General features: G+C 40.2%; 1 protein-coding gene across 3 annotated transcripts in view; it reads right to left on the bottom strand.

The window, feature by feature from the left end:
• Positions 1 to 15,538, bottom strand: part of LOC140074009 (UPF0462 protein C4orf33 homolog) — a 58,294-nt gene continuing 42,756 nt past the window's right edge. For all 3 annotated transcript variants that reach the window (XM_072119404.1, XM_072119405.1, XM_072119403.1), the window contains exons 3-6: positions 15,065 to 15,125; positions 7,091 to 7,142; positions 4,178 to 4,377; positions 1 to 412 (exon numbers count right to left, since the gene is read on the bottom strand). In XM_072119404.1, coding sequence (XP_071975505.1) covers positions 322 to 412; positions 4,178 to 4,377; positions 7,091 to 7,142; positions 15,065 to 15,125 — 404 coding nt within the window. In that variant the 3' untranslated portion in view covers positions 1 to 321. The remainder of the gene's footprint in view (positions 413 to 4,177; positions 4,378 to 7,090; positions 7,143 to 15,064; positions 15,126 to 15,538) is intronic.

Here is a 15,538-nt window from a genome sequence, read left to right as displayed (position 1 = left end):
TACTTTTAAATTGGTATTTTTTTTATTGATACTCCATTCTGTAAAGTAAACAGTAATAAACATAGGATAAAGCATCTAAAAGACAATTTGCAAGCAGTAAATATCAGCGACATATAACACGGGAAAAATCTCCATCCGAAGAAAGGTGATAAGTTGGACAGGATTGTTTTTCTACAGCTGGAGGATTTTAATACACAAATCTCCCAGCCTGTAATAAGAAACCACTACAACATTTCTATGCTCTGCTGTGATTTCCACTGCTGATGTTTAATAGGAACAATTAGAAGACATTCACAGTGCAATGGTAGGTGTGCAGGCAAGTTACTTTTTCCAGAGGCTGGACGCAGGCTCTTTCCATTCATCACCAATCAAAGCATTGAAGTTAATCGGCCTGAAATACTCCAAGCGGTGACTATAAAATAAAGAGAACACAGTTTCCATTCTTTTAAATATATAAGTGATTCCTCTTGTTCCATACAGCTATTATTTACTTACAATGTAAATGTTAATGTGGCACATGAGATCCATTTCACACGACAAATGATTCATTTCCCTACATCTTACATTACTCTATTTTACTGAAATTCTACTTTAACATTATTTAATCATTATATTCTCTGTGGATAAAGGATGTTTAAGTGCTGTATGAAGAAGAGCTGAAATATTCTAGCCTCCGGCTTCATATATAGGTAGCACTATGCAGGGACACTTAAAGGGGCCAATTTGTAGTAAGGAAAGCTATCATGGATTTCAATTACAGTAAATCTGCAGGTCATGAAAGGCCTTGTCGACTTTCCGCTATGCCCCACTTTTCAGAAAGGTAGTACAGGCAGTCCCAGGTTATGTACAAGATAGGGTCCGGAGGTTTGTTCTTAAGTTGAATTTGTATGTAAGTTGAAACTGTATATTTTATAATTGTACATCCAGACAAAAACATTTTTGGCTCCAGTGACTATTGGAGTTTAAACATTTTTTGCTGTAATGGGACCAAGGATTATCAATAAAGCTTCATTACAGACAGTAATGGGACTATAGTAAAGCATTCAGAAAGCTTCACCAGAGGTCAGAGGGGTCTGTCTGTAACTATGGGTTGTCTGTAAGTCGAGTGTCCTTAAGTAGGGGACCGCCTGTATACACATGGTAATAGAGTAAAATATTCCCAAAATATCTGGAACCAACATTTGAGTCTTTTTTTCAAACTTTTGTGTAATATATTATGCATATTATAGTTTCAAAAGTCACAGGATATGAACAAGTTAGAGAGGGTAAAAAACTGATAACATGATAACTAGGATACAATGATAAAATACAGATCAAAAATCTCGTAGCTTACAGTGGCTCTGTACCATATTCTTAGGAATTATGTGATATTTAAGATATATAAAAATAAGTGTGAAATAATTAATATGGCAACATACATACAACATAAACTAGTAGGCCTAGATTCACTAAATAGAATAGACATACCAAGTGGGAGAGATATATTCCTCTACAGGCGCCATTTTGGACCAAGGGGACGCCATTTTAGTCTAAGATGGAAGTTATGCTGACCACTGTCAGCCATGTCATGATTCAAACTTCATTTTGTGTGAACTGTTTAGAAATTACTGTGTCTTCGCTATTGCTACCTTCTCTTTTCTGCAGCTGCTCTGTTTGAAGGCCATGTTGTGACTTATACAGAGCTAACACAAAGCCAATCGGTATAAACATTCTGTTTAAATGAGAACAAGGCCTCTGGAAGAAACGATACATAGTTTGACATTTTGGAAGAATGGGAATGTTCTGGTATATTTAGCTGACCTATAGCATTGCAGTATTCTATCACCTTTTCACTCACCTATGAAGCTGATTTTATGTGTTTTATATATGTGGCAGCGCTAATATACATTGTGAGTCTGTATTTTCAAAGAGACTGGTGTGTCTTGGTTTCTGCTCTCATCCCGGTATCGGTCTTAAAATGGTTAATTCGAAAGTCATCTTGCAACTGATAAGGACTGTTTTGAGTCCTAGATAAAGATCTTTTACACTAAGGCTGGGTTCACATCATGTAATGACACATTGGGGCACATTTACTATGGGTCCACGGACCGCGATTCTGTCGGGTTTCCCGAATATTTCGGCTTGCATGCAACACAATCGGGGACAACCCGACTGATTCGGACAAACTGCGGAATTTAAAAATGAAATTGTGTTGCAAGATCAGCACTCACATGCACTGGGAAGAAGAAGGTAAACTCCGACGGATCTCACCTGGGGAAGCGACACATGCAGGAAATTGGACGCATGATCTTAGTGAATCGTGGCAGACCCGAATCTTCGTCGGACAACGCACAGCGGGGATCAGGACAGGTAAGTAAATGCGCTCCATTGGGCAGCTTCCCAACATGTCCTCACAACATGCTTATACATTGGGAAACATGGCACGGTGAATGAGGGGGAAGGAGTGAACAGCAGCAGCCAATTACCATATGTGGTGTTTCCTCAGTGATGTCACTGTCCTTATATTGACAGTGGCACCTGCACTATTCTTCATGAGACACAAATTTTGTCACTGAAATAGGTGTCCCAGTGCACAGTTGGACCATATGCCACTTTTATCATGCAAAGTCCGACACAAGTGTGTCCCAAACCCTATGTTTGGTGCAGTAAATGTGGGCCATTATTGTTATAGAGGCTCTAATTTTATAGGTCACTTCTGTTCTAACCTGGACCTCATTCTGAACTTAGGTTTACCTATCAATTGATACTATTGCACAGGTGCACTTACTAGTAACTGACCCTAATAATTCTGACCCAATGCATTTCCTCGAGCATAACTTCATCAGGGGTGTCACGGGTGGTCCCACGACCCATGTCGTGGGCTCACCCATGCCCCTCTTCCCCCGCTGGTGCGTTGCCCATGCTCCTTACCTGTCCCGGCTCCCTCTGCCGTGTGCGCACGTTCCCGACTCCTAGGGCGGGCGCACACGGCTTCACAAGATTTAAAGGGCCAGCATGCTGTTAATTGGCCCTGGCCATTTCCAGAAGAACATTTAAGCCGTCCTCTTCCTGCCGGATCTTTGTGCAATTGCCGATTAAAAAGCTGTTCCCTGCACCTCATGCTAATGATTGGATTTCCTGTTGTGACCGAGAACCTGTTCTCTACTATGCTCCTCCGCTGCCAGCCCTGACCTCTTGCTTCATCTCTGACCTTGAACCTCCGCTACATCGACCTACTTCCTGTCCCCGACGAAGAGCTAACCTGCTGATTGTGTACCTCAACCTTGGATGCCACTGTGACTTGACCCCATGCCTTGACAAGGGGTCTATGTAATGCTTTATTTGTTTGAAAAGTCAAGTTGAATAGACTACATAATAGAATTATCACTAGGCTCTGCTCATTCTAGTCTCATCTATTGTTCTTGGCCAGGTATCACAACTATTCAAAGCTTGTTCCTGTCTTTCTAGGCTAGCATTTTTCTAACTGCCTATTTTTCACATAGCAGCTTGTGACCATTGTGTATTAAGCCATAGTTCAAACAGACACCTTTTATTTAGTACTGTTTATCTATTTTTTTTAAGAAAACAATAATAAAGGTTATATTTTATTATGTTTAATCTATTCAGTGAATATTTTTCTACTAGGCCTACTGGCAGTGAATCCTTAGCAAGCAATCTTTCTCAACGCATAGTCAAATTATATTTAAACCACATTGTGGAAATATCACAAGACAGAGATAAGGAAAAGTAATGGTGACTCATCCCTTGTATATTTCACCATTGAAAGGCCCTGTAACATCTGTTGCAAGACCTAATTTACCATCTCTTATTCTCTTGCTATATTCACCATTAACCATGGTATAAAAAGTCAGCCATAAGTTTTTTGTAGCGGTGTAATTATCACACTGCTGCTTCACAACTTTTAAGACCTGCAAAATAAACAGATTCCTAATTCTGCAGTGTAAAAGGTGTTTTACAAATTGCTCTTCCCAGTAAACTATTCACTCTGACTACTGCAAACAGCTTTATCAAATGTCTCCAATTAGTGATCAAAGCCTGGACCATAGCTGTATTTCTGTTCCTGCCGTGCCTTTTGTTTCCCTTGTTACTTCTATTGCCTTCAGACCATTGTACGGAGATCAATTACTGCTTTTCACATAAGAAAACAGATGTCCACATCAATATTTGGAACACTTACAAGTCAGGTTTCTGCCCTTCTTGTACTTCCTTTTCAGGGATAGGATAAAGTGCCTCAAATGTTCTCTTCAGCTCAGAGCCATGAATTGCATAAGCATTAAATTGGTCTACTGAAGGGGGGAAATATTCCCAAGGAATAAGTGCTCTGCCTTTCCAAGTCTTCTCTGTTATGGACGCTTGAAAGGACAGTGGGAGACATTCCTGTACAAGGAATTAATAGAGGATATATTACATACTTAGGGTAAAAACAGTTTGTACGAAAATTGAAACATGCGGTATTACTACATATTCCCTAAATGCAAGAGGATGAAAATCTCGTCCAGACAACTATAAATGTAAGGCTGAATTCACATTACCTTAATGGTAAGAATTTCAGCGCTTAAAAGCCTAAAAACTGGAGAAGAAGCACTGATAAATCTCCCCCATTGTTTACCATTATGCTAGAAAGGAAGTGAAGTAAAAGGAGAAGTCACAGCAAAAGACTGGTTTGGAACTGAATCTATGTAGATAGATACATAAAGATTGTAGATAGTTATAACAAGAGTATTTTGTAAATTATTTAGTTATGTTACAGTTTTTATGTTACAAGGTTTGTTAAAACACAGTTTTATGTGCTAAATGTCAGATTAAGGTATTTAAAAACTCTAGACTGGATTGGAGAGACCACAAATTTGTTACAGCCCAGGGCCCCTGATAGTCTAAGGGTGAAGACACACATGGCGTTTTTGGGCCGTTTTTACTAAGTGCGTTTTCAGATCGTTAAAAACGCATGCGTTTTTGTCCGTTTTTCATTGCGCAATTTCGGAAAAACGGACAAAAACGCATGCGTTTTCATGCGTTTTTAACGATCTGAAAACGCACTTAGTAAAAACGGCCCAAAAACGCCATGTGTGTCTTCACCCTAATACTTATGTATGCAATGTGGTGAAGTAGTATAAGATAGAGAAATAATGGGTATTCAAAATTTAACAAGAAATTAAAGCAAGCACAGGACCATGGCGGTGTAAGAATGAAAATATTGAAAAAAGTGTAGTATAAATGGTTTAAAATTTTAGCACATTTAAAGACAGAATCCATCTAAAAGAAAAAAAAAAGAGTGAAAGATATAAAATGGAAGTTTCTCGGAGACCAATTGCAAAATTGAGCTTGCTTTATCCTACACACTAGTAAGAGACTATTGTCTTATAAAAAACATTGTTTCCAATGGAGAATACATTACCTTTGGAGAGACCATAGAGTAAGAAATTGAGTGCCTATTGGTCCCTTTTTTGCTGTAAACCGGATCTGTGCACAAGACTTTCACAATCGTATGGAAATTTCCAAAATTAATTTGCCCATCTACTTCAAAGGTAAATAGGCTTTGCCCATGAAAGAATTTCATTAACTTTTTTTTCTGCTTTTACTCCTACCACTTTATCAGCCCTGTGGGCGGGCACTAGGAGAGCAGAGACTTCCAGAAAACTAGGACACAATTCTAATGGGTCAGACGTATTTTTGGCACACAGAGCTTTTTGGTGTAAGGCCATGTACCTTTTCATATGCCATGTTCCCTTTGTCAAAAGATTAAAAATTCCACTAACATCTGACACACAGAAAAAGAGACATGAGACAGATCAGTCATGAGATGGATGTAAGATCCCTAATAACAAACTAACAAACTCAGCTCTACTGACTCACCTAATCAATCAAACACACACTCAGCACTGCTATTATTGTTATTCATGTTGCTGGACAAGAATTGCCCCTGGCTCTAGTGATCTCTGCCTCCTCTTACCCCTGCTCCTGCAGTACAGTGTGAGAGGAATCTAACCAGACAGGAAGACCTGCTCGACCATAGTCAAGACTCAGTTTATGGTCGTATGCAATAGCAAACAAAAAACACAATAGCAGTACTAATAGAGTTATAATTCTATGGAATGCTGTATTTTGTTGTAACATTGAATTAGAGAATATGTTATTTTGCCATCCTGAGTATATTTAAGAAGCCTTCCTTAGAAAATGGCTAACATGAGCTATGTACTCCATTCCAACAGTAAACAGAGAAGATCTGGGGCACATCCACTGTGTAGTGGATCATGCTATTTAGGCACCACATACCCTGCCATGCATGTTTGGCTCATCTTAAAAGGGTATTTTGGAATTATAATATTGATGATCAATCCAGTAGATTAGATGGTGACAATCCATACCCCTGCAAACAGGAAGCTGTCGATAAACCAGCTGGTCAGAGTATACAAATACTCTGACAGCTTCCTGTTTGCAGGGGTCTGAAATGTAGACCATCAATGTTAAATCATGAAAAGCAGGCAACTAGTTTAACAAAACAATAACCTCTCTGTTGTATGTCTTGCTTCTTTTCCTTCAGTATTTGTTAGTACCGGTAGTGGTCTGTCATATAGCCATGCTACACGCTCATATTAAATTTCCACCAATGCTTATCAAGCTCCCATTACTTATGGGGTTATAGAGATGCACTTAACACTGTGTTCAAATTATCAATTAGATATAATCATCCTGTGATGAAGCCAAGAGCTGTAGAGTGCAGACACAATCTAAATTTGGCAAATCACCACTAATTATTCATGGAGCTAAGAAGAAAGGAGGCAGCTAAAGGTTTCTAAACTGTATTATCCCTAATCTTCGCCCGCCCTCCTGTTTTATAGCTGACAACTGTGTTGTGCAGAACACGCCAGCTTTAATTAGAAATTTCATTTTATTAAATGGCTGTTGGCAGGGAAAGACTAGAAACGAATGGACGTGGATAGAGAAGGCAGACGATCCTCCAGGTAGCTCATTTGCTCTTCTGCAGTGCCGTGTTGAGGATCGGATTTTCAGTTGTTTTAAATGTTTATGATCCACACTTTAGGATGCTCAGCAGGATTTGAGACTCAGCAAAACCATTACCCTCACTTACCTTCCAAATATTTCTGCGTTGCGAGAGGAGTAGCACCAAATGATGCCCGTGTCTGCAAAATAAAAATGCACAGCAGTCTGTACTTGAGTCATTTCTACTATAAGTACCTTAATTCTGTGACTGAGAGGAGAGACACCTAATGCAGCTATGATTGTTTTCACACTGCGCACACAGCGGCACCTGCACAACTGTATAATAGTAAACCACCGCTGCAACGTTTTTTTTTATAAGATTACAACATGATCGGATAAGAAAAAAAGCTCCTGCTGGAGCCTCCTCGGCTTTTAATGAGTGATAAAATACTCTTCTAAAATAAGCTGTGCTTCAGTATTTTATAGAAGGATTGCACCTTCCCGGGGAGGGAAATCAGCCACTTATATACAGCAGTCTCCAGCTATTTCTAACAGTACATCAGAATTTGTTGCTTGGGCTCCGTTATATAGTGCACCCTGAAAAGAGTATACAGAAATATTTAATGAATTACCATTTCAATTCATCAATACTGTCTAGATTGGTGTGATGCCTGTTGTTTTTATTTTTAAAATTTTTTGTGCGGTTTATTTCTTTTCCCCTGGGGTTTCAATTCACACATTTCTCTATGCCAGTGATGGTGAACCTATTGGGGACAGAGTGCCCAAACTACAACCAAAATCCACTTATTTACTGTGAAGTGCCAACATTATTGCTACCTGCTCTTCCACATCTTTCAATCGTATCTGCACTTTGAGGCCACCAATACAGTTGAAAGAAGGAAGGCAAATCAGACTCTCGTTGTAGCTTCACTCCAGGGTCTCTCTGTAGAGAAAGAATGGAGGGTCCAGCAGGATGACCTACAAAGATATTGCAGTTCTGTCAACATCCTGGAGTATCTCACTATGCAGAACCTTATAACCCAGCGTCAGCATGGGTTTATGAGAGATCGGTCCTGTCAGACTAATCTGATTGGTTTCTACGAGGAGGTAAGTTCAAGACTGGATCTGGGGGACGCTGTGGATGTTGTATATCTGGACTTTTCAAAGGCATTTGACACCGTGCCACATAAAAGGTTGGTATATAAAATGAGACTGCTGGGAATAGGAGAAAATCTGTGTATCTGGGTAAGTAATTGGCTTAGTGATAGAAAACAGAGGGTGGTCATTAATGGCACATTCTCAGATTGGGTTGACGTTACCAGTGGAGTGCCACAGGGGTCAGTATTGGGGCCACTTCTTTTTAATATTTTTATTAATGACCTTGTAGTGGGTTTACACAGTCAAGTTTCAATATTTGCAGATGATACTAAGCTGTGTAAAGTAATAAATACTGAGGTCGATAGTTTAGCATTACAGAGGGATTTGTGGAAGCTTGAGGGATGGGCAGAGAAATGGTTGATGAGGTTTAATGTAGATAAATGTAAAGTTATGCACTTGGGCCATGGAAACAAAAAGTATAATTATGTTCTAAACGGTCAATTACTTAGTAAAACTGAAGCTGAAAAGGACTTGGGCGTATTGGTGGATGGTAAACTTAATTTTAGTGACCAGAGCCAGGCGGCTGCTGCTAAAGCAAATAAAATAATGGGATGTATCAAGAGAGGAATAGATTCTCATGATAAAGACATAGTTCTGCCCTTATACAAATCCCTGGTCAGACCACACATGGAATATTGTGTACAGTTTTGGGCACCAGTGTATAAAAAGGATATAGTAGAGCTGGAACGGGTGCAGAGGAGAGCAACCAGGATTATTAGGGGAATGGGGGGACTAGAATACAATGACAGATTACAAAATTTGGGATTATTCAGTTTAGAAAAAAGACGACTGAGGGGAGACCTCATTACAGTGTACAAATACCTGAACGGACAGTACAAGGATCTCTCCAAAGATCTTTTTATACCTAGGCCTGTGACCAGGACAAGGGGGCATCCTCTACGCCTAGAGGAGAGGCGATTCTACCATCACCATAGACAAAGGTTCTTTACTGTAAGAGCAGTGAGACTATGGAACTCTCTGCCGCAGGAGGTTGTTATGGCGGACTCTATGTACATGTTCAAGAGAGGCCTGGATGACTTTCTGGAGAGAAAAAATATCACGGGTTATGGGGATAAAACATTTATTTAATTCTTGAAGGTTGGACTTGATGGACTTGCGTCTCCTTCCAGCCTTATATACTATGATACTATGATACCTTCTCACTTTTACCACAGTTCCAAAGAAGTGTTGCTTAAGTTGCCTGGGAGTGCAGGAAGATTTGGTCCTATTTGGTGAACTCTGTCCTGGGGCGTTGGTCTGAGTGCCCACAGAAATGGCTCAGAGTGCCACCTGTGGCACCCGTGCCATAGGTTAGCCACCACTGCTCTATGCCATTACATACCTCATAGAAAAGAATGAAGCAAGGGAAGTTTACTTTAAAGAAATTAAAGTTTACTGGCTAAACATCACCAGGGTGAGAGACCTGCCACATTGTGGGCTGCCATGTTTCCCACATTTGCCAGTCTGGCATATAATGCTTGCAATGCTCATAACAGCTGTAGGTGCTGCTATTAAAAGCACATTTTAGATGTCTTCATGAGTGTGTTGAAGTCAAAGGTTTCCACCTAAAAGCCTCCTTGTACAGTGTGTATGAGCCACAGGTGTCCCCATAAAAGAAGTGTTTGGTACAGTATGTAAGACCGGAGAGCCTGGTGCCTTGGTAAAGCCCAGAGAATACTGATACATCCGTCATAGCATATACAGGCAGTCACCAGGTTACATACAAGATAGGGTGTGGGGGTTTGTTCTTAAGTTGAGTTTGTATGTAAGTCATAACTGTATATTTTATCATTGTAATCCCAGCCAGAACTTTTTGGTCTCTGTGACAATTGGATTTTAAAAATGTTGGGTTGTCAATAAGAACGAGGATTAACACTAAAGCTTCATTACAGACACCTGTGATAACTGTTACAGCTGATCAATGTAGCCTAGGACTAAAGTACAATAAATTACCAAAATCCAGAGGTCCGTTTGTAACTAGGGGTCGTATGTAAGTCGAGTGTTCTTAAGTAGGGGACCTGTATGATAAAATCCCCCCCCCCCCAATATAACTGTGTATAAATCTGTAAAATGTAGACAGGGCATCCAAATGGGGCATTACATTAATCATCGATCACTTCTTTGTGGGTTCACAGTTGTAACTTTTTGTTAACTGAGCCCAGTAACCATGCCTCTTGTGTGACGTCACCTTCCTCTCCCAACAGGGAGATAAGTGTGTGCATCTCTTCCCACAAAAATGTCCTTACATGATCCCACTTATAGAAAAACAAAAATGTTTAGCCTAAAAAAGACCACCAGTGAAGAAAATATAAACCACTACATTCTACAGGGAAAAACTGGCAGTTCAATGGCCCTCCTTCCCTTCTGTGCCTCACTGTGCACCCAAACAACAAATAACATCCACAGATGGGGCGTGTCTGAACTCAGGGGAAATTTTATAAAAAATTTTAAGATGGGTTTTCTCCTTTTATCTTTTGGGAATGTGTAAATTTTAAATGTGTAATTTAAATGAACAAATTACTGACAAAATTAGACCATTCTAAATTCCACATCCTTTTTTTTTTAATTACTATGCAACAGGATAAAAATCTTCCTAAAGTGTGTTTTTTTATATAGTTTGAGGGGTGTACTTTGAAAAATGGGGGCGGGGTTCTAAAAAAAACTAATATTTCAAACTCATAAAAGAATGATCCCAAAAATTTTTCATTTAGAAATTTCAGAAAATAAACTGAAAATCTGTTTGATTATTAGAGTAAAGTGACATTCTAAAAATGATGAAAATATAGTTGAGATATGGGAAATTTTAGTAAGTAACTAATTTGGGTGGTAAAACTATTGGTCTCAAAAGCAGACAATTTCAAATTTAGAAAATGACGAATGTTTCAAAAAATTTGGCAAATTTGCCAAAATATTTTTTTAAATAAATCAACACAAAAATATATCAAACAAAATGTACTATTAACATGAAGTACAATGCTGCACATTTACTTACCCGTCCGCTGGAGTCCACTGAAAGTCTGAATCAGTCAGATCGTCCCACGGCACGCACACTAATTTGCGTTGCATGGAAGCCAGCGCAGCTGCGCCAAAAAAATACATCACATGTGCCAAAACACAGCACAGACACTTCTTAAATACCTGTGCAAGCCGTGTAGTCCCCGAAAAAGGTGCAAAGCCCGGTGAAAGTGAGCAGCGCGACCCTTAGTAAATGAGCCTCAATGTGTCATTGAAAAACAATCTCAAAATAATTTGGGTAAGTTAAAGGGGCACATTTACTAAGGGTCGCACTTTCGTCAGGTTTCCCGAATATTTCTCTTTTGTACTGAGTTGCCCAGGGATTTTGGCGCACACAATCGGATTGTGGCGCATCTGCGCCGGCTTGCATGAGACAGAAATCGGGGGTAGTGGCCGTCGGACAAACCATGGAAATGTGTTGCAAGATCAAGCACTCACATGCACCAGGAAGAAGCAGGTGAACTCCGACGGACCTAGGTGCAGAAGCGACACATGGAGGAACTCGGACGCACGATCTTAGTGAATCGTGCCGGACCGTAAGTAAATCTGCCCCATTGAGTTTAAAAGTTGAAACCATACAAAGCGAGACATGTCAGATTCCTAAAAAAGAGGCAGAGCCATAATGTACAAACTGGCTATATCCTGAAGGGGTTAAAAGGTGACCAGAATGTTTAGCTTTTATTTCTGGTTTTGCACATTCACATAACATGATTTGCCATCTTATTTTTTTTTTCAGCTTTACTGTCAGTGACACCTACAAAAAGTCAGTCCATAATTGCTTGATCTTATGTTTAACAGGACATTCAGTAACCAGGATACGGTCACAGTGTCCTCCTCTTTATTATTTGTTATATGAAAGGCATTAATGGAAGTTGTTACATAAATGGAAACTGTTTTCATTCTAGATCATTTTCAGAAATACCCCAAACTACAAGCTAAATTCATCAAATAAATTGTACATCTGAAAGCTTACTTTACTTTAACAAATAGTTATACCACTGAAAGCAACCTGTAATCATAAGTGCGTTATTTTGTGACCATGAATTACCTTACAACAGGGGTCGGGAACCTACGGCTTACCAGTCAGATGTGGCTCTTGATGCCTGTATCTATCTCGCAGGCTCCCTCCCCCTGTGCGCCACAGAGCACGGGAGCCAGTGTTCCTGCTCTGCTCTTCCCATCTCACATGATACATCAGGCCCATGATACGGGAAGTTTCCGGCCTCCCCCCACCCCGCAGCTGCAGGCGACACAATTCACACGCAATCACATTATTGTGGCGCAGCGCGGAAAAGGAGTGAAGATGTCGGCAGCACTGGAGAAGACAAATTGATAGAAGGTATAATTTTTTTTTAATCTGCACAGTGGGGATACTGGGGATATTACTAACGGCAACTGGGGGCATCACTGCTGGCTACTGGAGGCATAAATGTGGCTACTGGGGACAGTCCCTGTGACTAAAGGCTGACTTTTAACCTCATATCTCTGCGCCTCTAATTGGAGAAACTATTTTATCAAAGAAGATGGCTAAAAGAAAAAATTATGAGGCGCATCATGCTTTTCAGCAGAAATGGACAGAGGAATTTGGCAACCACGATCACGTTTAACGGATGGAAGTCTCAAAGCCTTCCATTTCAGCAAATTAATGTTATTGTTTGTATTAAAAAAAAAAAAGGTATACAATGTTCCAATATACAATTTGTATCAATTCCTCATGGTTTTCTTACATCTCTGCTTGTTGTTCTTATAGGTTAACTTCTGGTGGACAGAGATCAGACAATGGAATATAACATAGGAATAAAAAGATGAACACATGGCAGCATCACAGTATGTGTACACATACACATACACTCACCGGCCACTTTATTAGGTACACCATGCTAGTAACGGGTTGGACCCCCTTTTGCCTTCAGAACTGCCTCAATTCTTCATGGCATAGATTCAACAAGGTGCTGGAAGCATTCCTCAGAGATTTTGGTCCATATTGACATGATGGCATCACACAGTTGCCGCAGATTTGTAGGCTGCACATCCATGATGCGAATCTCCCGTTCCACCACATCCCAAAGATGCTCTATTGGATTGAGATCTGGTGATTGTGGAGGCCATTTGAGTACCGTGAACTCATTGTCATGTTCAAGAAACCAGTCTGAGATGATTCCAGCTTTATGACATGGCGCATTATCCTGCTGAAAGTAGCCATCATATGTTGGGTACATTGTGGTCATAAAGGGATGGACATGGTCAGCAACGATACTCAGGTAGGCTGTGGCATTGCAACGATGCTCAATTGGTACCAAGGGGCCCAAAGAGTGCCAAGAAAATATTCCCCACACCATGACACCACCACCACCAGCCTGAACCGTTGATACAAGGCAGGATGGATCCATGCTTTCATGTTGTTGACGCCAAATTCTGACCCTACCATCCGAATGTCGCAGCAGAAATCGAGACTCATCAGAGCAGGCAACGTTTTTCCAATCTTCTACTGTCCAATTTCAATGAGCTTGTGCAAATTGTAGCCTCAGTTTCCTGGTCTTAGCTGAAAGGAGTGGCACCCAGTGTGGTCTTCTGCTGCTGTAGACCATCTGCCTCAAAGTTCGACGTACTGTGCGTTCAGAGATGCTCTTCTGCCTACCTTGTTTGTAACGGGTGGCGATTTGAGTCACTGTTGCCTTTCTATCAGCTCAAACCAGTCTGCCCATTCTCCTCTGACCTCTGGCATCAACAAGGCATTTCCGCCCACAGAACTGCCGCTTACTGGATATTTTTTCTTTTTTGGACCATTCTCTGTAAACCCTAGAGATGGTTGTGCGTGAAAATCCCAGTAGATCAGCAGTTTCTGAAATACTCAGACCAGCCCTTCTGGCACCAACAACCATGCCACGTTCAAAGGCACTCAAATCACCTTTCTTCCCCATACTGATGCTCGGTTTGAACTGCAGGAGATTGTCTTGACCATGTCTACATGCCTAAATGCACTGAGTTACCGCCATGTTATTGGCTGATTAGAAATTAAGTGTTAACGAGCAGTTGGACAGGTGTACCTAATAAAGTGGCCGGTGAGTGTATTATATATATATATATATATATATATATATACACACACACACACACACAGAAACCTCTCCAGAAGACCACCTCTCTGAGAGGAAACCCTCCCTAAAAGACTTTTTTTTTTATCCAAACTTTCAAACACAAACATCTCTGCTACATACCATTCCTGGTAAGTAATTGGATGACCTGAAGCATGTAATTAGTCACATGCTTATGACATCACTGCAGGTCCTAGAGCTGCCGAGAGCTTTTATTGATAAGGAGCGTGCATGTGCTAGTAATCCCTCCACCCACCATCCTCTCCTCCTAGTTACGGAATCACATGGCAATCAACCCACACAAAGACAGCCAGATTCCAGCCTGTAAGTGGCAGGATTCATGTCACTCATCACCAAGAAGAAACTTCTAATTTTTCCAGGCAAGCCACAGCCAGACACTGGAATGGTGGCCATCTACATATGAAACACAAGATCTCATCAGTGGACAATAAAGAAAATTGTTGTAATGTAGTCAAATGAAATGGAAACTTTGTGTTTGTTTTAGTGGCAAAAGCAACAGTTATAATCCAATCTCAGAAAGCAGCACAATGATATAAATTTGCTATGGTGCATCTCTGTGTGAAAGATACAGCCCCGTGTGAATATACTGTAACCATGATTATTTTCAAATATGACTGGGAACAGGACATGACAAATACTAAATCATACATATAAGGCCCCTTAGACATATAGGACTTGTCCTTTACCGTTTTTACGCCACAGCCACTTGGTTTTCACTTGGTTCCTCTCTTGAACGGGTACAGACCAGATGAGCATATGTTCATGTGCAATGGGCCTTAGACTACACTGACACAGATCTTATCACACTTTAATAATACAAATAAATTACTTACGGACCAACTTCGACTTCTAGATACTGCTCTTTTTCAGAATTTAGGAAAAAAACTTCTACAACTATAGAAAAAAAAGAAATATATTCCATTAAATAGTGTTAGAAACAGATTATGAGGGAGATATAACAAAGTTGCGCAGGTTCCGCCCGTGCAAAGACAGACAACACTAGTTTTTTGCTGCAGCACATTTTCACTGTGATGTTAAATTCTGTCCAGTTTAAAACTGTTGTGTTCTACTTTACATCTTCATAGAGTTGTTCTAAGCTGTGCTATACAATGTGGTGAAAAGTCTAAAAAAATTTGACAAGTTGGAAAAGTGTTGAAACACTAAAAACTTTAATAAATGTGTCAGAAAGCATTTTCTGGTGCAAATTACACTAGAAGTGTGGAAAAATTGGCTTAATACATCTCCCCCTACGTGTCTACATAGCAAAATCCTTATTGATGATGAAGCCATGATTTCTAAGCCATGTA

Source organism: Engystomops pustulosus, chromosome 1, assembly GCF_040894005.1.
Source record: "Engystomops pustulosus chromosome 1, aEngPut4.maternal, whole genome shotgun sequence".
NCBI lineage: Eukaryota > Metazoa > Chordata > Amphibia > Anura > Leptodactylidae > Engystomops > Engystomops pustulosus.
Note: the sequence above shows the minus strand (reverse complement) of the source record. Positions and strands in the feature narration are given on the sequence as shown.